This window comes from Semicossyphus pulcher, unplaced genomic scaffold, assembly GCF_022749685.1.
Source record: "Semicossyphus pulcher isolate SPU_LCO1_2020_fin unplaced genomic scaffold, fSemPul1.0.p SCAF_12, whole genome shotgun sequence".
In the NCBI taxonomy this organism is placed as follows: domain Eukaryota; kingdom Metazoa; phylum Chordata; class Actinopteri; order Labriformes; family Labridae; genus Semicossyphus; species Semicossyphus pulcher.
The window spans coordinates 3,804,832-3,827,790 of NW_027211626.1; the positions used below are offsets into that span (position 1 = coordinate 3,804,832).

At 43.0% G+C, this 22,959-nt stretch overlaps 1 protein-coding gene across 15 annotated transcripts in view; it reads right to left on the reverse strand.

Moving 5' to 3' along the window:
- LOC138588539 (neurexin-1a) overlaps positions 1-22,959 on the reverse strand; it is a 301,786-nt gene that overhangs the window by 134,293 nt on the left and 144,534 nt on the right. For all 15 annotated transcript variants that reach the window (XM_069658720.1, XM_069658714.1, XM_069658708.1 and 12 more), the window contains 4 exons: positions 21,520-21,901; positions 19,079-19,269; positions 18,279-18,452; positions 14,161-14,280 (listed from right to left, as the gene is read on the reverse strand). In XM_069658720.1, coding sequence (XP_069514821.1) covers positions 14,161-14,280; positions 18,279-18,452; positions 19,079-19,269; positions 21,520-21,901 — 867 coding nt within the window. The remainder of the gene's footprint in view (positions 1-14,160; positions 14,281-18,278; positions 18,453-19,078; positions 19,270-21,519; positions 21,902-22,959) is intronic.

Sequence of the window (22,959 nt, forward strand, 5' to 3'; positions counted from 1 at the left end):
TGGTTCTGTCTTATGTTGCACAAAAATCTAATTTAAAGTAAATATGTAGATGTGAACCATTCAACATAATGCACAATTTGCTCTGCACAACAATTCATCATCATAAAAGCACAGTGACATGGTTAGAGTCAAATAATGCTCCAGTTTCCTGCTCGTGTTCGGCGTAAACACACAGACCCATGTACACGTTCGCATGCACACACACTGCACACAGCATCCTTTCCATTACCACGGCTGGAGCGCGCTCAAACCACATATATGGAAGATAAACAGATGGAATTTTCTTCATTGCACACTGAGCTGTTTGTGTAGCCAATAGGCTCCTTTTGCTCCTTTCTCTCGTTGGATTCTGCTGGCGAGGGATGCCTCAGATTCTGGCTGATGTTATGAACCGTTTTTTCCCTCGCAATGCAAAAACGATGCCACAACAGCGTTATTCATTTCCATAAATCCATTTAAACACACATAATGATCATGCACGGAGGAAATAACATTCAAACATCCTTGTACCTCAGTACAAATAAAGGTTGTGTGTGTGCGCACAAGTGTTCGTAGTACTTTTTAGTGTGTCTGCAATTGCATAAACCAAATCCTAACTGTCAGTAAGAGAGATAGGGGTCACAGGTCGGCAGCTTTCCGGAGGCTTTCTCTCTATCTCCTCTGACAGTTCCCAAGATGCAGTGGGCCACCGGGGCACTGTGTCTGTCTCTGACTGTCTGTTTGTCTTTCGTGAAATCCGTCCAAAGTAGATCAGTCTCCTTCGCAGAGTGCTTCATCCTGATCAGGTCAAGGACAGACTGTGTTTCTCATCAGGAGTCTGCAGCTTCTTTAACAAGCCACGCTGCTGAGCAACAGCTAACTGGGACAACAAAGAGTGTGCAAAGTATTTATAAACACTCTTCTCAAAAGCCTCTTGCCTCCCTTTGAAAGATGTTCTTTACTTCTGGAATTAAATCCATATAAAGAAAAATCTAAGAAAAAATCAATTCTCCTCAGAGAGACATACGACAGCGCACTTGTTTTAAAACATCATCAGATACAGTATAGCTTTTCTCTTCACTGCGAGTGGTCGAGTGGACATCCTTCTACATGCAGTCGTGTAATGAAGCATCTCTTTCCGACACAAAGTCTAATCAATGAGCACCACGACTACTTCTCTTCTCTCCCAGTGTTCTTCATTCTAAGTGCACCTCAACAACATGATGTGTCGCCATGCGTTTCAGAGTGTTGTTCATTCCCATGTCCTCCTCCAATCATTCAAGTTACATGAAATCATTGTAGAAACACGACTCAGGTGTATGAGATGAACTTCCACAGATGAATAAGGGTCGGCCTCTCGCGGCTCTCTCCTTTCTGCAGCACAATGCAGACGTTGTACTTCACACAAGCTTCACGCTCAAAGGCTGAGTATTGAAAAGAAGTATTGTGCCGTTGTGTTGAAACAAAAGGTAAAGCCGTGCCGGGCAAACTGTCCTGCTCCCGTGGAAGAAACAAAGGCGAGGTCGCTGATACGTCTGACCACATTCTGACATGAAAGAAGAGAGCAATTTGAAGCGGAGCAGCTGAACAATGTGTGCACAGAACGTGAGGTTTGGATGGGCTTAACACTGAAGGTGGAAAAGTCCAAATGTGTAACGTGACAAACCAGATTCCAACACACACTCTAGTCGCTTGGAAGAAGAATGCATTCTGGGTAAGTCTCCCCAACTTCCAGACATGTTTTCTGGCTGGTTGCACCCAACAAGAGCGAGATGAAACACCTTCTGCAGTGCCTTTGTTGTCTCAAAAGGTCTCTTAGAGAGAGGGCTGTTATGGGCAAAGGCTACCTGATGTGTCGCAACTGTCCTCCATGTGATCAACAGCGAGGAGGCAGTGTGAACATTGCTTTTAGAAGTCAGAAGGGACCCCTGTTCGGTCCTAACTTTGCTTGAGCCTCCAAAAGTTAAGACATGCTTGCATTTTCCATGGTGGTAACTCTGAATGCATGCTACAAAATCCAGTAAAAAGTGAAGCAGCAAGTCGCCTGTGTTGACCCTTACAAGATCCATACAGGCTTTCGTTTCTAAGTGAAGGCTTGGTACATGAAAGGGCAACACCCTTAAGCACAGCACGCAGTGTATGTTCATGAAAAGTGTGTCACACAGAATAAGTGAGGTAGCGTGACTCCGGTTGTCTGCTTTGCAAGGTTGACTGAGTTTTATGTCCTTGTGCCAACAGAAAATGACGATCTAAGATGACCCACTCCCACATAAAATGAGTGAAACTCTCACTGTTACGTTCTTCCCAGTTGAAGAAAGCGTTAATTTATTCTAAAGGTAGTGAGGTGACAGCCCCCAAAGTCAAACATCCTGTCTTAGATATCTTTCAAGCAGGTTCCCTCTCTAAAGTCGGGACAGCTTTATTGCTGCGACTGACTTTGTGATCTGTGTTTGCCCTCCATCCAAGCTGTCTGCAGACAGGAGAGGATCTGAATAGTGCAACATATAAAATCTGCATTTCATATGTATAAACTTTACTCGAGCTCAAGGGCAATTCTGCTGGATAAGTTCTGTTGCCCTCCCCCGTGATGGAGAAAGAGAGGAGACTTTGCATTGTCTCGGCCCTATGAGCATACTGTTAATATGAGTTGGAGTGCGCGGCTCTGCTCAGACATACTAAGCAGTTGTTTGTTTTCTGTGGAGACCGTCTGGCAAGTGCCTTTTGAAACAGAGGCTCTTTGATTTGCTTTGTGACAACATTGTTCAAGTTTATTCAGGTGCTGCTGTAAATATATCTCAGGAATAGTACATTGTTTTCATAGTGTTTTGCATCACCTTATTACTTATTAAAAAGTCTATGATCTATCAACCATGTCTGATTCTCCAGTCTCTTAGTTTAGACGAAGGGGTTTTTTGCACAAGCATGGTCCAGGGTTTGAACAGGGTACAAGTTCAGGAAAAGATGTACAATCCACTCGGAAGGAGAATCACAGTCTAAGGGCGGGTTCACACCAGCCTTGTTTATTCCGATTGAACCGAACCCTGGAGCGTTTGTCCCCTCGGTGCGGTTTGTTTAGGTGGCGTGAACGCCGGAATCAAACTCTGGTGTGGACCAAACAACCGGCCATGGTCCGCTAAAAAAGACGGGTCTTGGTCCGTTTCTAAACAAACCACGGTCCGGTGTGATTCTGGTGAGAACGTAAGCGGTCTTAAAGCAGGACCTAATACAGGAAGCAAACCATAAAACTGTGCATTGCAGTATGTTGACGGGTGCTACCATTTGCAGAGACATACAGCGAGATGAGTAGAGGACTGACGTGGGGGAGCGATGAGGAAATAGTCATATGGGCGACCAAACAAAGGCTTGTGGAAACGCACGAGAACACGGAGGTGTTCAAACTGTTCAGTGAAAAACTAAAGGAGATGGAACTGATCGATCTGTGGAACGGTGTCGGTTAAAAGTAATAAACTCAGACATCAAAACATTAAAGTCTGCGATCATGTTGAGTGTGATTGATCAGTGTGTTCTCTCACTTTGTTTACTTCAGGGAGTTTTACCAAACTCGAGGCAAAATACAACTTTGGAACAATTTGATCTTTGACCAAACAAACAGACTTTGAATGCTCCCTAAGACACCACGGGATGAGTGTTCTGCTTCTTTGAAGCATAAATGTACTGCTGTGAAAAATTAATTTCCTACTTCATATCGATTACATTCTTTTAGCATTTTAGTCAAATGGTGAGGCTGTTCTCCCGAGAGGAGTAACAGCATTAGTCATTTCAGCAAGGGCCCTAACATGTGACCTGTTGTTTTGTTTTAGGTTCATTCAGGAGTTATAGAGAGACAAAGTCGGGACAGATGGAGGGGTCAACAAGACATTGAAGTTTGACTGCTGTTTGTTTCCATGTATCCTAAAGACAGTCAATCAACTGTTATGACAGCATGACTGTTACTGTTCCCAAATCTTAACCAAGTGATCATTGCTGTTAATATGACCTATACGCTCCCTTAACCTTAAAGAAGCACTTCCAGCCTAAAACATGCACATTTACCTTCCTACATGCACATTATAGTTCATTATAGCTCATCATTTATTCTACCTGTCTTTGTTCCTTTTTAATATCTGAATGTCTGTTGTTGTTGTTAAATTTGAAGAATGGCACAATGTTTCTCTCTGCTGTGTGAACTTACTTCCATTATTTTGCTCATAACTTTGCACTGCTCAAAAATGAGAGCCACAACTTTTCTGCCAAACTATTTGAACACAAAAACTGATCCATTTGCAACAGGACCCCCTGTGGAGCGAACACAGCGGTGTCATTGAAAATGAAAAGAATCCTGCTGCTCTGCCATGGTTATGTTCATGATGCTACACTTAAACAGCAGCACTGCGGCTCCTCCACCCCTGATACATGCAGTCACATCCTTACTGCCTTTACCTTTGGTTAGCTGTGAAAGAGGGAGAGCTAAGGTTGGCAAACTTTGATTGCACAAGTAATCCGATTAAATGACTCATCATGTGGCATGTTCGCACAATTCATTACTTCAGTGACTCATCATGTGGCATGTTGTCAACGTGTCAATGTCACAGCAGGAGCTGGTGCACGAGAATCCTGTTTGACTAACTGTGATCAGCGGTCACAGTTGGAGCTCCGCGCAGCCCAACCTCGAGCTCGGCATGTTGCTGAGGACATTATAGGTTCATCATTACGCCAATGACGGTAATGAGCCAGTAGATTAGTTTGGCTCATCTGGAACTTAAGTTAACGTGCATAAAAGAAAACCGTCTTTCTTCTTGAGATATTCTGCTCTCTTTACCTTCCTCTGCATATCCTGTTACTGTACTGTCACCTCTGACCTTCTGTCTGTCAGAAGGGGCTGATTAACATTCATAGTCATGGACTCACAGATACGATGTGTACTATCATTATCTCTGATTTGTTTCTATCTACAGAACATCCAGTGCTTCGTGTGTTTCGATAAAAAACTGATACTTCTGAATAGAAAGTCTGTCAGCATCTCAATTTGCAATTCACTGAACTGAAACTCAAATTTTCTCTTTAATTATACGTCAGAAGGACTCCAAAGTTTCTTAAATAGTTCAGTACGAGCAAGCAGGATGTTTAAAATTCTTCCCACAGTTCCTCTGGGTGTCATGTTCAATAGTCTGACTTTTACGAGAGAGGGGAATACTCACAGCGTCAGTGTATCACCCAGCAGGGTACTTTAGCAGATAGTCTGTCTTCTAGTCAGCACTTTAATTAGTATTGTGTTGTGAAGAAGAAACAGCTTCTTATTTCCTGTCAACAAACACCTCCGGGCAACCAATTAATAAAAACCACCTCAAAGATTAGGCTCTCACTGCACCGCAATCAGTTCGAGATGAGATTCTGATTACAGAGGAGTTCACAATGAAGATAACTAAATGTGCTAAACTCTGATCTGACCACATACTGTTCATTGACTCACTGTTAACGCTCAGAGCACAAAAAGAGCTCTCCCCGACTGACTTTGTGTCGTTGAGTGCGCACCGCACCTCGGTCACACTGTATGAGCAGCAGCATGGTCTTATGAAGCAATCCGACATATGTCAGACACTGCTGCTCCTCCATAACAACGCTACTGTGCCAGCGTGCGGCTGCATCCTATAATAAGCGAGAGTCATGCATGCTCACAGCTGTATTCTATGTTTAACCATCAGTCATGTGTGTGTGTGTGTGTGTGTGTGTGTGTGTGTGTGTGTGTGTGTGTGTAAGTCGAGTTTATGCGGATTCAGTATTCTACCCAGATCGCTAAAAGATGTAAGCGATTCTACACAACTCCCTGCTGAGAGAGCACTGCATGGGCAAGGTTACAGACATATTACAGCATCCACAGTAGGAGGAATAGGGACCTGGTTTCCATGCCAACAGCCTTTAGCCAAATATGGCCACGGCTTCCTGGCACAGAAACCCATTTAAATTCAGATCTTCAATCTGCATGAGGAAATTACTGAAGACCTTATAGATGGATAGCCACCAGTGATGTTAAGTTGGAGGTGGAGGGAGCAGAGTGAAAGAGGAAATAGATGCTAGGGGGAAATATTGTATACATTTAGAGTTCAGCATTATTCAGGTTCATGCAGATGTCCCGTTGGATCTGTTGCAAAAGGTAAATCTTCAACGGTGACGCGAACCAGTTAGAATCAACATGAAACAGCTACTCGGTCAGCTTACCTGAGAAACCTGCCGCAGGCGTAGTGATACTGGATTTGTCAAGAGAGTAATAAGTGCCAAAAAAAACTTTGTGGTTTCAGAACCGGCCAGGACTCGATGAGTGAGCTAATAGCTTTGCATCCACTACACTACTCGCAACTTAGTGTCCAAAAATCTGAACTATCCCTTTAAGGCTGATGATATTCTACACTTCTCAATGTCATAAAACCCCCTAAAAACTCTCAGTCTTCATCGATCTTTAAACCACACTATGGCTTATTGATGTGGTTCTGATTGCAGAACGATGCAGCTCTCAGCATAGAGGAGTGAGATATATCAGCTACAATACTTCTTAGAAAGATCAATTTGTTTATGGTTTTTCCATGGATTTGTTAGCAGAAGAACTAATATATCACCAGAATACTTGTGTCACATATGCATTATATGTAGCATGCATACCCGTAAGTCCATCTGTCCGTTATCTATAACACTTATCCTGTTCAGGGTCGTGGGGAGGCTGGAGCCTATTGCAGCTGTCATTGAGCGAGAGGCAGGGTTACACCTGGACTGATACACAGAAACAGACAACCTTTCACACCTACGGGCAATTTAGAGTCACCAATGAACCTAACGAGCATGATTTTGGACCGTGGGAGGAAGCCGGAGTACCCAGAGGGAACCCACGCATGCACGGGGAGAACATGCAGACTCCTTACAGAAAGGCCCGCTACATCTGGGAACCCTCTAGCTGTGAGGCTGCAGCACTGACCTCTGCACCACCGTGCAGCCCGTATACCCCTAAAGTGAACTACATAATCATTTATTTGTATTAATTTTTTCTTATTTCAAGGCTCATGTAGCGATACAGTTGATAACAATGAATTGCAATTAAAAAGCGTTCAACTGCATTTCCACCAATCAGTTCAACTTTATATCGTGCTGTGCTTCTTGTTAGCATGTGTGCACATTTAGGAGAATGGTCGCTGGAGTGAATGCACTGAAGCACTTAAGACTGCCTCTCTCACATCTCGGGGCACAAAGGCTGCTCAAAGCTAGGCCAGGCTTTCAATACACACTGCAGCCCAAATATCTCCAGACCAATTGATGTTTTTTTCGCTGAGCTGCATTAAAAGAGGGCCGCAGCCAGGGCAAAGAGGACATTACTTCCATGTGACAGCATGCTGTTTACTCCAGCGCTTCATATCCCCCCTTGGCCTAACTACTGGACTTGGTGTCCCCTCGTATTGATTGAAACCAAACTAAGTGGTCTAATCCTTGCATGCAAGGAAACAGGCCACCACAAAGGAAGGGGACTAAACTGTCTGCTCTACTGTCTGGCTGCCTGTGTGCTCGTGTGTGTGTTTATCTGCATGAATCTGGAGGGCGGCCACGACTGTACTGGAACAAAAGTGTCCTCATTTATATGAAAAGCAAATTCTAGGAATATGCCTGAAGAGTTACAGTGCGCTTTAATGGGGAAATAAAAGTGGAGAATTGGATCGGATCCTTTGCTGCTAAGTATGCGATTGTCATTGAAGTCAAGCACTCCTGGGATTGATTTTCTGTTTCTGAACTTTCTTCGAATTCTTAGTTTCTGAGCATCTAGTCTTAAAATATTTAGCTGAATTCTGCTCTTTGTGGGCTGATGCAACAGCTACTGGGTTCCTCCGTGTTATAGCTGTCTTTAGACTACACGATGAGAACGCACATGATAAAAATAGGATTATTTACTTCCTCCTGTACGTACTTAAGAAAAATCAGAGCCATGTCCTTGCAGATCACATAGTAAATACTGAGCCTGAGGCACAGATAGGCTATTCTCAAGGTACAAAGCCACCAGAATGAGCATTGACTCAGACACATTAGAAATCAAGTGAGAGGGGCTCGTCTTTGCCCCTCGGGCAGAGACAATGGAGACCAGCCCCGCACACAACCTCCATTGTTGATACAATATTGACATGGCACTAATAGCTCTGGCTCGGAGCAACCAGGCGAGACAAAATTGCGTGAAGGCCAGGCAGACCCCTCGCTGTAGCCTCTCCACGACCCACTTTAGTTCTACAGCAAACACCATTCTGTTTGTCTCTGTGCATTACCCTCAGAAGCTTGACCACTGCAGGCAAAGTCCCGCAGGAGGTCTAGACTGGAGCTAAAGTCGCACAGACACACGCCGAGGCAGCTTCTCAATGAAACGGGAACTTTTTCAAACCCCAATAGACCTCACAGCAAAGTCAGAATTCAATTCAATTCAGTATGCTTTTATGGCTTCAATCTAATAACCACAAGATCACCAAAGCAGCCAGTGATCATCTCATTTAAAGTCAAAGAAACAAGAATAATTCATGAAAACACTTTCTCTGCGTCTGTCTATGAATGTTGAATTGTGTGTGTTGCTGTACATATATTCATTTATATTAGTGTTGTTTTCGTATACGTTTCAGTGTGTGTGTTGTTCTCCGGTGCCTGTATTAGCTCGTACATTAGACCCTCCATCACACAGTGTTTCAGTCGCTTTAAGAGCGCTAATATCAAACATGTAAAGTCTTTGTATGACTATAATAACCAAATAAAATAAAGCAACATAAATGACTGATTAATAATTGTACAATGTAATCATTAAAGAGGGCTATTATGCTGTTTCACATTTTAAGACATATATATAATTTTACAATGTTGGCTGTTCAGACTAAACGTGGGTGATGTTTCAAATCTGTAGGTAAAAGTATGTTGGAGTTATCCAGGCTTCTCAGCTCAGTCTGCAGGCTGCTGTGAACACCAGGTTTCACACTGTTTTTTCTACACGCTTCACTTTGTGATGTCATAAAGAGCTGGCCAATCAGAAGAGAGTGGGCTTGTAGGGATGGAGTTTCTTATAGGACCAGTTCGCAGATTTTCAACCTCAGTCCTATCATGCTATCACGAGGAGCTGTTGCCATTATGGTTTGAAAAAGATGCAATTTCGCTCTGTGCCTTTGGAGGACGCTATCTGCTTCTCCAGTGGGCCCTGGAAAACCTCTGCTAGACTACGTAAAACGTGCCATCTGGTGGAGGCCAGGGAGCCCTCTATCCTACACTTCCTCAGTCTAGGACGCCGCCTCCGATGTCATGTCTCGTTCAAAATCGTCAGGTTTGAAATGTAGACTGCAGACCTGAAGATTTTTTAGACGATCCACCGGTATATTCTCGCCGTATTTCGGATTCTAGACCGCCCTGAGCCGTTGCCTGCAGTGATCAATGTCCTTGACTGGAAAACTGAAGTATTTCACTCCAGCGTCTCTTGCTGGGCCGTTTCTTTCAGAGGGAGGAGCTCAATGCACGCTGGGTGTTGTAGGAATGTAGAATGGGCGAAACCATGAGCTGTTTGTACAACTTTCTCCACAGCTATGGCACCAATTTCAAATATTATTGCTTCTATCAATTACAGAGAACACCAGCTATGACTGACAGCGGCTTTTTCCAGGGGTGAATTGCTCCTTTAAAGAAACAGAGCTGACAGAGTGGTTTCAAGCAGAGGCATTATGAGGGCCTGCACAGAGTCTTTTTAACAGTTATATCTGTGGAGTAGCTTAGCATAATTTACAGAGTGAAATATGAAGCTTGAAATTACCATAATACCCCCCCTTTATTATAGTTTAGGCAAAAGTAATTGAGTTATTGACCTACTAATTAGGTTGACTTATGTATACAAAGCAAAACACAAAGACATAAATACATTTAAATACATTTAAAAGAAGTTAGAGTCAAATTTAATATGGCGATTATATACTCTAAGCTAAGATGACTGCAATGGTAATGTTCTGCTTTTTGCTGATTTCCAGCATTAGTATGCTCTTGCAGAACAGTGCTAATGGCATCACCACACACACACACACACACACACACACACACTCACACACACACATGCTGTCTGGGTTTCCTTCTTTATTCATTGACTTAAATGGTTCTACGTGCCTTTTTATTCCTCCTGGCATCAAAACCAGCTTGTAGTGACGAGACCAAATGCAAGCTTAACACCATTCACAACCATCATAATTCATTTAACATGCATGGAGAGAAATTTGATTCATCCTGGCCAGCATGGCTTGTATTTTATTCCTCCTCATTTCACTGACTGCAGGAATCCAGTGGAGATAATTGGTTCTATAAATACAACTCTTAGACACCCTGTCCACAGTTCATTCAACAACAACAAAAAAACCACTGGAACATCGCTGGTGAGAAGTGTTTGGGAGATGATGAAGAAAAGATCTGAAGATTATTTTTATATCTGTGTCATCATCTCGCCAATCATTCTGCAGAGAAGGGTGCAGCGCTGCTCAAATACTTTTATCATAACACGCTCACAGCACGGACAAGAAATGGAGGGTTGCTCTGGAAAATGAAACCCAGTGCAGAGTGTACGAGGAAACATGAATAAATTCAACCAAAAAGACTGTTGATTTAAGGTAGGGATACTTACACAGTGGAATAGTGAGTACTGAGAAAACTACTAAAAAAAGATGAGCTATGAAGATGCTCTCATAAAGACAAAGCCACAGTGATTGGTAACTGACTGCATGATTTCATCCTCTACTTGACTGAAAGGATGAAATTGAGATACAATAAAACACAACTGTGATCTTCCATCTCTTTAATACTCTACTACTACTGCTACTACACTACTTGTCTGCATCCTCCATAGGAAAAAAAAACACTGGAAAGAAATGTGGCCAGAAATTGCAAAGCAGTGATTTTCACTTCAGTTGCTTAAAAAGAACTATTTGAAAACCCATTTCTCTCTGTTATAAACCACAGAGGAAAAAAATATAGTCAGAAAGTAAACTTTTTCAATCAATCATTTTTTATTTATATGGCGCCAAGTCATAACCAAAGTTATCTCAAGATACTTATTATACTAAAATATGCTGTTTCCAAGGAAAGCTATGAGAGCTGACGGCTGCACGATGGTGCAGTGGTGAGCTCTGTTGCCTCACAGCTAGAAGCTTGGTTTGAATCCCGATCTCTGTGTGGAGTTCGCATGTTCTCCCCGTGCATGCGTGGGTTCCCTGCGGGTACTGCAGCCTCCTCCCACAGTCCAAAGACATGCTCGCTAGGTTCATCGGTGACTTGAAAATTGGTCGAGTGTGAAAGTTTGTCTGCATTCATACTGCAGGCCTTCATGCTCAGTTCCGATTTGGGCTCATTTCGGATCATTTTGGGGTCACTGTTCATATCTATTTTAGAATGTGACCCAGGTGAGATGTCAGTGTGAACAGAAAATGATTTTAAAAAGACAGGCGTGCGTAAACAACAACAGCAAAACACGTCACATCAGCTGACATTCGCTTTCCATAAAACATAGAAGGCCCTCTGGCGTTAGATCTTTGGGTGTGCATGCACTTTTGTAAGTAAGCAGCATCTCCATCAGAGACGGGCACAACGGACAAGAGCGGAAAATTTCTCTCAAAATATTTTCAAACACACTTCGGTTACGGTAGTGTCAGAGTGTCAGTCCTGTGATTGACTGGCGATCAGTCCAGGTGTAACCCTGCTTCTCGTCCAATGACAGCTGGGATAGGCTCCAGTCTACCTGCGACCCTGAACAGGATAAGCAGTAAACATAATGGATGGATGGATGAGAGCTACTATTTGTCCTGATTTAATTCACAATGTAACTTCTACATATAAAAATTGAACCTGTCTTAAATGATTTAACTCGTTTGTTATTGTCTCAAACTGTTTTGGGATCTGTTTGAAGATTGAGGGCAGCACAGTTCAGCTTTATGATGATACACCGATGATAAACAGTGGAAACAACAACACGTGAAGCTTCCCACCGAGTGTACAGGCGACTGCATCCTCAGATGGTATTGTAATATCAGATATGATATTATTTCCCTCATGATTTGTGACTGACAGCTGTAAATGTTACAGGGCCAGGGGCTGTGAAATGGAGTTTTTCTCCTTGTGAGAAGGCAGGGGGCCGAGGCTTCCCACTAGAGAAATCGGGAAAATGCAGCGAGCTCCCCATGTAAGATGCTTTCTTGGAGACCCATTGCTCTGTTGTAAATTGCCTGCATTTCAGCTTATGCAAATACGCCCAGTAAAAAGTGATATTTTCCTCAGAGATGCTTCTCTCTCTTTTGCCGCTCCCCTCCTCCTCCTCCTCTATCCCCATGACAATCCATCAACACAGATAAAACCCAACCATCTCCAGCTTCATTTCTCCTTCTCAGAGATTCCCTCCGCAGAGCGAGGATGTCTTGCATCACCATTCTGACGACTACTTCAGTTCGTCATCAGTGAAACGGATTTCTTGGAAAGTATATATTTTTGTGGTTACATTTTGCATCCCTTGGGCATGCACATTGATCCGTCCTATTGTTTTGTATGGTCAGCAGGAATAACAAGAATAGCACCAGTAAAAAGACTCAGCAGGTAGATATAATACATGCATACATGTCTTATGAGCCGCTGTGCTCCCAATGCTGTAAATGAGCTCTATGGACCTGCTCGGGATGAATATGTATGATAGGAAGAAAGGCGGGGGAAAAAAGAACTGCATTTCTCTTCCGTTAATGCACAAGGAAGGTTCACGAGGAGTTCGCCATCAAAAAATATCCCCCAACACCTCCAGCAAAGCCCCACTCCTCTGTTGATCCAAACACTTTCTGAGAAATGAAAGGGAGAGTAAAACGTGCAGGAAGGAGGGCCGGGATCAGTACGAGCCACACTCGGCCCACATCTCATGGACACAAGAATCCTTTTAGTGTTATCATAGGCTGCAGATATGTTCACAGGAATCTATTAACACTCCCCGTTGATAACAAAAGTTGGGGTCTTATCATCCCGGTAGAAGTGACACAGAATGCATTAACATTTATGGTGTTCTCTCGTCTGCTTTTGTGCCATCCTCGGAGAGCCCGCTCTGTTCTTTTCTCCTTAATGCAGTTCAGCACTTTGCCCGTCCACCCCTTACTGTGTGAACCGCTGCAGAAGAAAATAATGACCAAACAAACCCCCCCGTGCATGTTTTGCATAAGAAAGTAGCCCATTTTGTAAAGGTGGTGCAGACATTACCCTCGCCCTCTCAAAAGCTTAGATTTAATGAGCACACTTAAACCGTTTGCCAATTTAAGTCTTTAACAGAGATTAATATCACAGAACTTTTAAACTGCATCTTGTGGCTCAAAGTAAGTTGGAATTTGTGGTGTGTGTGAGGCTGTAATTTGTATCAGTAAGTGTGGTGCTAAAACGATTACATCCCTGTGAAACTGCAATAACTGCATTTCCGGTTAATTTTTTTTTGCTTGATTGACCCGACGTTGATGTTTTATTAATCAGAACACAATGTTTGTTGCTCCCTCTAGTGGTTTATCTCTCAAACTTTAATGAGCTTTCTCTGAACTGTCAGCCAACTGTCTCACACATAAAAGTTCCTGGTCTTCAGAGTCGCAGCAGCTCTCCACTCTGTCAGTGAAGAAAATATGTATTCAAAGCAACTAACTATAGAAAACTCATGTCAACATTCGCCCTAATTGAGCGAGTTACGACACATCAGTCACCAGTGAAAGCTCACAGCACAGTTGGGCCTTCGACCGGAGAGTTTTCAAAGCGAATGTGTCGTATTTCTGGCGAAAGTCGCGCTTTGTGAGGACGCAAATAAAGAAGACAGACACAGGAAACACTAATGAGCTGGAGTACAAACGCACAGGATAAAAATGGCCCTGCTGTTGATGATAACACCCACCTTTAAACGTCTCACGCCAGGATTTTCCTGGATGCATTTAATTAGCTTAACAGATGGAATGAGTTTTATCTAATGCTGTGCGATGTGTACGAGGCCTGTCATTGTGTGTATGCTTCAATAAAGAAGACCCACTATGATTGACACGGAGGTCCAAAAAGGTAACTAGAATATATGTTCACAATCTGCTTCTTTAAAAGAAAAAGCAGATAAAAACTATTCCGACTTTGAGTTGAAAGAAGCAGGAAGTTGAATCCTACCATCATTACACAGCGGTCCTCCGAATGTTGTCATGCTGCAGTCACAGCTGAAGCCCTCCCACTGCTGGAGACACACGCCCTGGTTGGCACACGAGTCCTCTTGGCACGTCGTGCTGGGGCCTGAATATGGAGATAAATAGCAACTTGGTGAGCAGACTTTTGTAATAACAAGCAGCGCAGTCTGCAGATTGACTCCGCAGTGAAATTAAATGTCACGCACAAACTACAGACAATAGGCTTCTGCAAATGGAAGCTTCCAGAACAAACATACATATGCTATGCAAACACAAACAACTGTGTGTTTAGTCACATTTTGTATTCTTTCTACAAATACTGCGACAAATTGCCAGATTGTAGCCAACTGCCTGCCTGAACTCTCAATGAATTCGATTGTATTCAGCGAACAGACACAACAAAAACCTCACGTGCACAAAAACAGTATAAATAAGTTCAATTTTAACGGCTGGATTAAACTGCTATTAGTGATTTCTATATTTATATTGCAGAACAGCAGGATACAGAATATTGCATCGACCTGCCCCCATTTATATCTGGCTTTAGCTCAGTTTACTTAGCGTGTATTTAAACTGTACTTAGATATGATGTCCCTTGATGATCGTTACACCACAGAGCAGAAGACAAAGGGTCACACATCCCTGACCACGTGTGAAGATGGTTTGTGCAGTCAGATTGCTACCTGTCTCACTCTCCTGTATTAAGCACAGTCCAGTGGGATCGTAGGACAAGCAGCAGGTTAACACTTTGGGCCTGAATGAACCGTTTCCTATAGTAACATGTTTAACCTTCATGCTTGTGCACTTATGTCCATTATTCCAGTCAGTCAGCCGGACGGTACAGTCTGTACAGCCGAGTACTTATCGGCTTGACTGTCTGTGTGACAGGAGGCTGAGTTAGTTCAGTTAATGGAGAAATGTTAATGGGATGGCGAGGGTTAGTATGGATGAATGTAATCGCTTTATTACCTTATAAGATTTTTTAATATATCATTATTTGGGCTTTGGGCTGTTTATTGTGTCAATCTGGCCTATAACTTATTGATCCACATCTGGATACTTAAACTACATTTATGACACATGAGCTTTATAACTTTATAAATAACCTTAGTAATGACTTGAATACCTCTGCCTGCATGTAAAGCTCCCCTTTAAAGCCATGATTACCAATCCACCTTTTTGATGCCGCGTGCTCATTCTGACTGTGTATTTATTGTGTTTTGTGTATCTGTCGACTCCAGAGGGATTTTGTAATGAGCTCAGCTGCTGAATGCAGACGTACATTACAGTCTGATCTTATACATCCTCCTTTTGTTCCTGAATAAAGTGTAACCACAGTAGGTGCTGCTCAGACTCAGAGTAACTATGGTAACCACTTAATAGTTATACTTTAGCTGTAGCCCACTCAAGGCTGTAAAATACAAAAAATAAATATGCTCTGAGCAGTGGACATTTTGCCACGAGACTAAAACACAGTTTGAGTCTTGATAACAATTGTTCCTGAAAAAACACATACATTTAAATCACATCTAATAACATGATACAGTCATCACTCCACTGCTTATAAAAGACTTGATTTATGGTGTTACGCGTCTAATGATAAGGATACACATCCACTGATGTTTTTACATTAAAGTTATCTCGAAGATCTCAGTTTCTTTTCTTTTGGCGCCACCTGTGGTGATAAACGGTAATTGCGGGAGCACACTTCCCAGATATCCAGACAGTGTCACATGTGTGACGTCCACGGTTGGCTCCGGTTGTAACTCTTGATTTTCCTGGCTGACGGTCGCTTTCCTTTTTAGACTGTTTGCTTCATCTGAGCGTCGAATTTGTTTCTTTTTCTTTGGATTTTCACTTATTTTTCAAGTTGTATCTGTAGTCATCCATCTTTTCTTTGTTTGTTCAGCCATAGTAGATTACTGTTTACTCGCAACACTTGCAGGGACCGGAAAAGCAGCCGCTTAGCTCCGCCTACCCTCTCTGGCAGACCAACCACTGCTGGCTGATGGAAGACGCATCACTAACTGGGCGCCGCTTGGGATTTTTTCCTTAATACTGCAAATGCAAAGCTTTCATCAGTGGACCATCGCTCAGTCACCATTGTGTTACCTCATTCGGCGATAGATAGTGACGAGAGATTATTGCTTTAAGCAGTGTTTCCAGCTTGGGATGTAAGGCATACAGTCTCATTTTAAAGCCATGTTCATTCAAAATACAGTTAGCATAGTGTAGTTATATTGCTTGTTATTTATCAGATGCATCAGACTTAAATGTACATTTTTACAAGTGGTGCTAATTGTTACCCTTTAATGCCCTTTAACTGTTAAATCTTAAAAGGCTGACTAAGGTTTATATTCTTTTACTTACAAAGCTGTTAAAGAGTACCTGATACTGTGTACGGAATATGGCATTTATAAACACGGGACTCATAACAACAATGATTAGTTTCATGTAAAACATAAAACATAACTGAACTTTGAGTTCAAACTTCCTAAAAGGAAATCCATGCAGGAGAAAAGATTATTACGACTGTTTCAAGTCATGCAAAAGTATTTCTTACATGTAATAAAAAAGAAATAATAATAATCACAGTAAAAAACCAAAGATATGTCCAATAAATCAACACACAGTGTGTGAGTGCAAATCAAAATGTGAGCCCCATAGGCTTTGATACAAGATGGAACTGATGCTTGTATTCCTATGGGACTGAAGTCCATTTTATGTGGCAGGTGGGTGAGTTCAAACTCGGCAGTCATCTTGCTCAGGGAGAGTCGGGAGGTGTGGAGGTAGAGACTGTGGGGAGGTGTGGGGGGGGAGGGGGGGCAGAGGCATTTCAGATGCAGAAGGAGGGCAGGGAGGGACATCAGACTCTGTATCAAACAGACAAAGCTATCTACCTTGCAAGTCAGCTTTCATCAATGCAACTTTTGTCAGCAAAATAATGGGAAAGGAAAAGGCAGAGCATACCAGCTGTTAGTAAAGCACCCAGAGCTCAGAGGCGGAGTAACAGAAACACAGGCTGTTGAAGCAGGAGCGACGGGACTGAGGTGGATGTCTGTCCTCAGAAGGAGCCAGAGGGGAGGCCGGGTTAAGTTAAACTGTAATTGCAGCTGCTCTCAAAGTGGCATCAGCAATATGAAGTAAAAGCATGCAATTGTTAAGTCAGGATTACGGGAAGTGGATTTGCTTTGTCTGCTTTGTTCAGTGATCATATTTCCTCTTATGCATATTTTAAAATGGACTCTGCTGCAGTCGGATTCTATCAGCAGCTATTTGTACCTCCTGACTCCTTCAGTACTGTTCATTGAATGTGTCACCATAAAAGCCGTTTTCCTTTGAGAGCGGCTATTGACACTGTGTGGCACAAAGCAGCAGATTTGACGGACTCGCACCGGGCGCTGGATTTGACAACATTTGTCACGTTGAAACATGAAAAGATCAGCGGTTGACGACTCAATAGCAAAAGAGTGGATGAATTGTGAAATTAAACTAAGTGAGTGAAGTTGAGAAATAAATCAAATATTGTCTCTGGATGTGGTGCACACATTAGACTGGGCAAATGATATTCATGCATGCAACAAAGGCTTCATACATTATTCAGAAGGATTGCTTCTGGCAAACTCTCAGATCCAGCAAGTATGCATAGAGCAAAACAGAATGGGGATAAAATGGGAAATAACACTGGCAGGACAAATATGGCAGAGAGAATAATCAGATTATGGCTAAGTGAAACAGAAATGATTGCCTGTGGAGGAGTGTCAGGGTTTGATGCATCCTAACTGAATACTAACACACTTTATGGATGTTAAATCATGTGCCACAGGTTGGCAGTGTGGGTGCCTCGCTGGGTGTGCTTCACACTGTGCATGTGTCCTTGTCGGACAAGAGTGTGAAAGAAAATCCTGAGCAGGGCGTCGCGATGACCCTTCTGGAGAGTTGTGTGATATTGAGGGGAAACCAGTGTGAGCTTCTGTTGTTATATCAGCGAGCTTGGATCACTCTTGATAAGTGTCAGTCAATCATCAAACCAATCAAACTCACACTTGTAACAACAAGGTCTCAAAAAACCTTTGAGAGCAGCAGGGCTGAGAGATTCCTCACCTTCACATCCTCTCTCGATCTGCCCCACACAGTCCAGAGCGTCCGACATCAGGTCCGGGAGCCGCCCGTTCAGATCCACTGATGCCAGACAGCCTTGAAAACCCTCCTTGGCATGCACCAGCTTTGGCAGCTCCTTGAACATCTCCTTAGCCACCCCGCCGATGTAAAGGTCACCTGTGTAGAAATGACACACATGACAATACTGACCCCTAGTGGAGATAAAAGGTGGTGCCACGCTCGATAGAGTATGAGGCTTAGTGCAGAAAAGGAAGAAGCACATCAGTTTTTGAGATTTGGCTTGCACAGATTTTTCCTTACTTATAAATAGAGGAGTTTGTTGGCCTTAGTTAGTGATGACAACTACAATAAGGGGGTGACCACAAGAGGGAAATGTGTCCAGCTTCATGAACAGGTTTTAATAACAATTAATACATTTTTAAGGTGGAATTGGAGAAATATCCTTCCAGTCAGAAAGCTTTTTCATGTTGTCAGCTGCTAATTATTTCAAAGCCCTTTTTGTTAAATGAAGCACAAATGGTCTTCTCTCTGAACTCCCTGCTCCACATGCACGGCGCTCACGCTGGCTGTGGAACAGATGGGGGGTAGAGATCGTTGCTCAGGGCCGCCTCGGTGGTGGTAATGAAGTACGGGCCAAGCATTGCTTTTTTCCCCCTCCATCCCCGCAGGGTTTATCCGGGTGCAACCTTTCAGTCACAAACCTGCCTCTCTCACCTCGAGGCCGCTGCTGCCCCACTTTAATAAAAAGTAGAAAAATATATAAATTCGCTACACCTACGCACCCTTCAGGTCCAGGTTTTTGGCTCCCGTGGTCGCCTGCGTGGTGACCTTGGTATCAATCTTGACGGTGTGCATGTTGTTAGTGTCCCTGGAGATGATGACATTGTGCCAGTGGTTGTCGTTCAGGGGCTTGTTTGAGTTGCCTTTGATCAAGTGGGCTCCATTTCCCAGGTCAGACACGTAGTGCAGGTAGCTGGAAGCAGACATTTAACAACATGAGTGGATGAAACGGCGGGCGGAGAATGGAAGGACATGAAAGCATAAAAACAGAGAACATTGTAAGTGCTTCCTAAATCAAAGAATATACGTGGATTTAGTGAGTAGTTTTAGCGTTAACAGACCACATGCCTAAAACTACAAAAGGAATAAGAAACTTTAGAAGTTGAACGAGAAGAAAAGTGCATTGAAGTTCTGAAAGTGGAGCGAGTGCGTGCATGTGCCCTCGCATGTGCAGATAGGAGGGAATCAGAAGGAGCAGCTGTCTGAAAGGAGCTAAGTAATTGGCAGGTTGCAGAGTTAACAAAAGGTTCTGGGCTGTGCTGAACTAATTTGTCTCAAGTTCTTTTGGTTTACAGGCTATTTATGATTTGCATGCCCATTTTAATTAAAATGAATGACTTTAATGTCTAGCACAGTGAATAATACCTTCACTCCAGGCGTTACTTAAAAGAAGGTCATTCTATAGCTGCATTTCAGCAATAAGAAAACACACCCTTGTGCAGTTGATTCCCTTTTATGTCGGGTATTTGTTGTGCCTTCATGAAGATTAAAAAGAACAGTAATAGCCGACAGCCCTTTCAGTAAATATTCTGGCACGGAGGTGATAAGAAAGAATTTGAATTCCCGTAGTGATGGCTTTAAAAGCTGTCAAGAATGTTGTCTGTTTGGTCATATAGTTTGAAGAGTTGCATTATTAAATTTGTAATCCATTTATATGGAGATTCTTACATAAATAGACATCCTGCTACACGATTGTAAAACTAATTTAACACAGTTTACCGCTTTGACTTTTTCCCATTTGCAGGTGTTTACACCTGGTGTCAGGTAGGTCTGCCCCACAAATACAGTAATGTGTGTGCACGGAGAGGAGCGCTGTAGTTTCTGGAGCATAAACAGATAATTCCTCTCAGCGGTAACAGCCGAGCCGCCCACACCGAATCAAACTTCATGTACAAATTCCCCTAAAAACTTGTCAGAGAACCGGCAACACTGTTGTTTGACAAGTTACCCCAGGGGAGGGCAGTACAAAACACCACTACGATGTTTTCTGCTCCAAAAATGAAGTCAAATCTAGTGAAGAACAAACTAATCAGAGAGTGGGGAAGCTTTGTTACAGTTCCTTTTATCGTCTACATTTTTACACACATATCTGTACATTTTCAAAACAGGTTTGTTGCTTTAGCTTTGGATGCATTTTTATTTTGCATCATTGCAGGCTCAAGGTGAAACACCTTCCTTCATGTATCCAACATTGCACGCACCGCGCACGATAGCTGTGACATGATGTGAAAGATGTAAAAGACATTCAAGTCAAAAGCGACTACTACGAACACTACTTTTTTTGGCTATCTCTACTTTCACTCTCAGAGTAGATTTCAAAGTCTGTACTTTTTTACTTTTACTTCAGTTAAAGGGATAATAAGTAGGATTTTCCTAGAAAAATAACATATACACTTTTACAAATATAATAATATAAATCATCACTTATGAGCCTCTATACATGTGTGTTGGTGAGTGTGTGTGCAGACCCTTGTGAGACCCTTCCCTCTGCATCTATTCTGTTGTTTTGCTCTGCATGGGACGTTTTCAGGAGGGGTGCTGTCGTGGTTCCCTGAGCCAATCACAGCGTATAGGTGAGTGTGGGAGTGGTTGAAATTTGCAACTGGGCCCCATTCAGACCGGCGAACATGGCGAAAGAGCGATGCAGAGTTGGCCTTCTTTCCGTTGGACAGGTAGGTGCCTCAAACCGGGTAGGACAAGCTAATAAGTTAGCGCAAAGGTAACCATAATGCTGTCGGTGTTAGCTCGACGGGGTGGGCGTGTTCTCGCATTAAAGACAGTGAGCATCAGATTCTGGTGACGAAGAGCCCGGGAGGAGGGGCCCAGTTTGAATGTGTTGTTGAAGTTATGGCAAGACACTTTACAAAAAGAGCAGGTATAGACCGTACTCTTTGTTATATTATTTAGAGAGAGACCCAGCATGAATGCACCAAGAGTAGCACTTGGCAACATTTGGCACAGTGCCAGAAAACCTTCCTTTCAACAGGCAGAAACCTCGAGCAGAACCAGACTCATGTTGAACAGCTGCCTCGACTGGATGGGCCGAGTCAACATTTTGCAAATTCTTGCTAAAAAATCCCAGTGGAAGCACCTAAAGGTGTAGCAGAAGCGAATGTGACTCGATCTACTGTAATTCAGAGTAAGTATGTATGTATCTACTCACCCTTTGACCAGCTCCACCACGATGAAGTCGTTCCCGTCCCCGCTGTTGAACAGGATGAGGCCGTCGGAGGAGGTAGTTTTGAACTGAAAGAAAAGGTGCATGGAGTAGTAGGCCTGCAGGGTATTGAGGGTCAAGTAGCTGGAGCGCGACTTGAAGGTGACGGGGTCAGCAATGATGTTCTTGAAGCCGATCATGGCGTTGAGCTCGCAGTAATCTATGTCACCGTTTTTACACAGGTCGATGTAGGCCATGCCGTTGAAGGAGAGGCTCTGCAGGTGGCCGATAAAGTTGGACGGCACAATGGACATGTAGCGCTTCTCTGTCACAATGCCCGTCTCAATGTTATGGAACTCCAGCTGGGTGTGGTCACCTGCCATTTGACCTTCAGTCAGCAGAGGGGGGAGGGAGAGAGGTCGTTATTGGGGGTGTACGACAATTAAAGGTGTGATGCTGTGCGGTTAAAGGGTCACTTACAGACGCTGTAATAATACACTGAGTGGCATTAAAAACAAAATCTAATATGATTTTTTTTTTAAAGGGGGGGTATTATGCTACTTTCAAGCTTAATGTTTCACTCTGTGATACCTGTGGAGTAGCTGAGCATCATTTACAGTTCAACTCAGGTGCAGGCGCTCATACAGCCTCTGCCTGAAACGACTTAGTCTGCTCTGCCCCTTTAAGGAACCCCGCCCCTACAAGCCCACTGATCTCTGATTGGCCAGCTCTCTGGAGCATGTAGAAAAAAAACTGTGTGAAACCCGGTGTTCACAGCAGCCTGCAGACTGAGCTGAGAAAGCTGGGGATTACTCCAACATACTTTAACCAACAGATCTGAAACTTCACCCACGTTTAGTCTGGACATCCAACATTGTACCATTGTACATATGTCTTAAATTGTGAAACAGCATAATACCCCCTCTTTAATATAACAGAATATCAAATTCAAATCTATTAAGAAAATTAAAATGTTCCTTTAACAGCACCATTTGGTTAAAATCGACACGAGAGCTTCAAAAACAAACTCTCTCCTTGTCAGCAAAACATCAACGTGCAACAGCTCAGAACTGTACAGAAAAATACGCTTGAAAGCCGAGAAATTTAGCTTGAAATAGTAAAAATGCATGTGTGATAACAAATCTGAGTCTCGTTTAACATGCACGGACATCTGAAAACAAATCTTCGTTCCTATGATAAAAAAAAAAAAGATTGGAAAACAGCTCATTTTGCTGCTTTTCTCCAGAATGTGGAGGTGTGGCCGACCTAATTTTGACGGGATGACACTTGTTTGGTGTTAATAGCCAATTAGCTGCTGTGTGACATGTGCTGCAAAATGTATTCTAAATAACTAAACATGCAGAACTACTCAAACCCAATATCACATAACAATACTTCATCTTTTGATGCTGACTTCTGTGTACATGAGACCTGATGTGACATAGT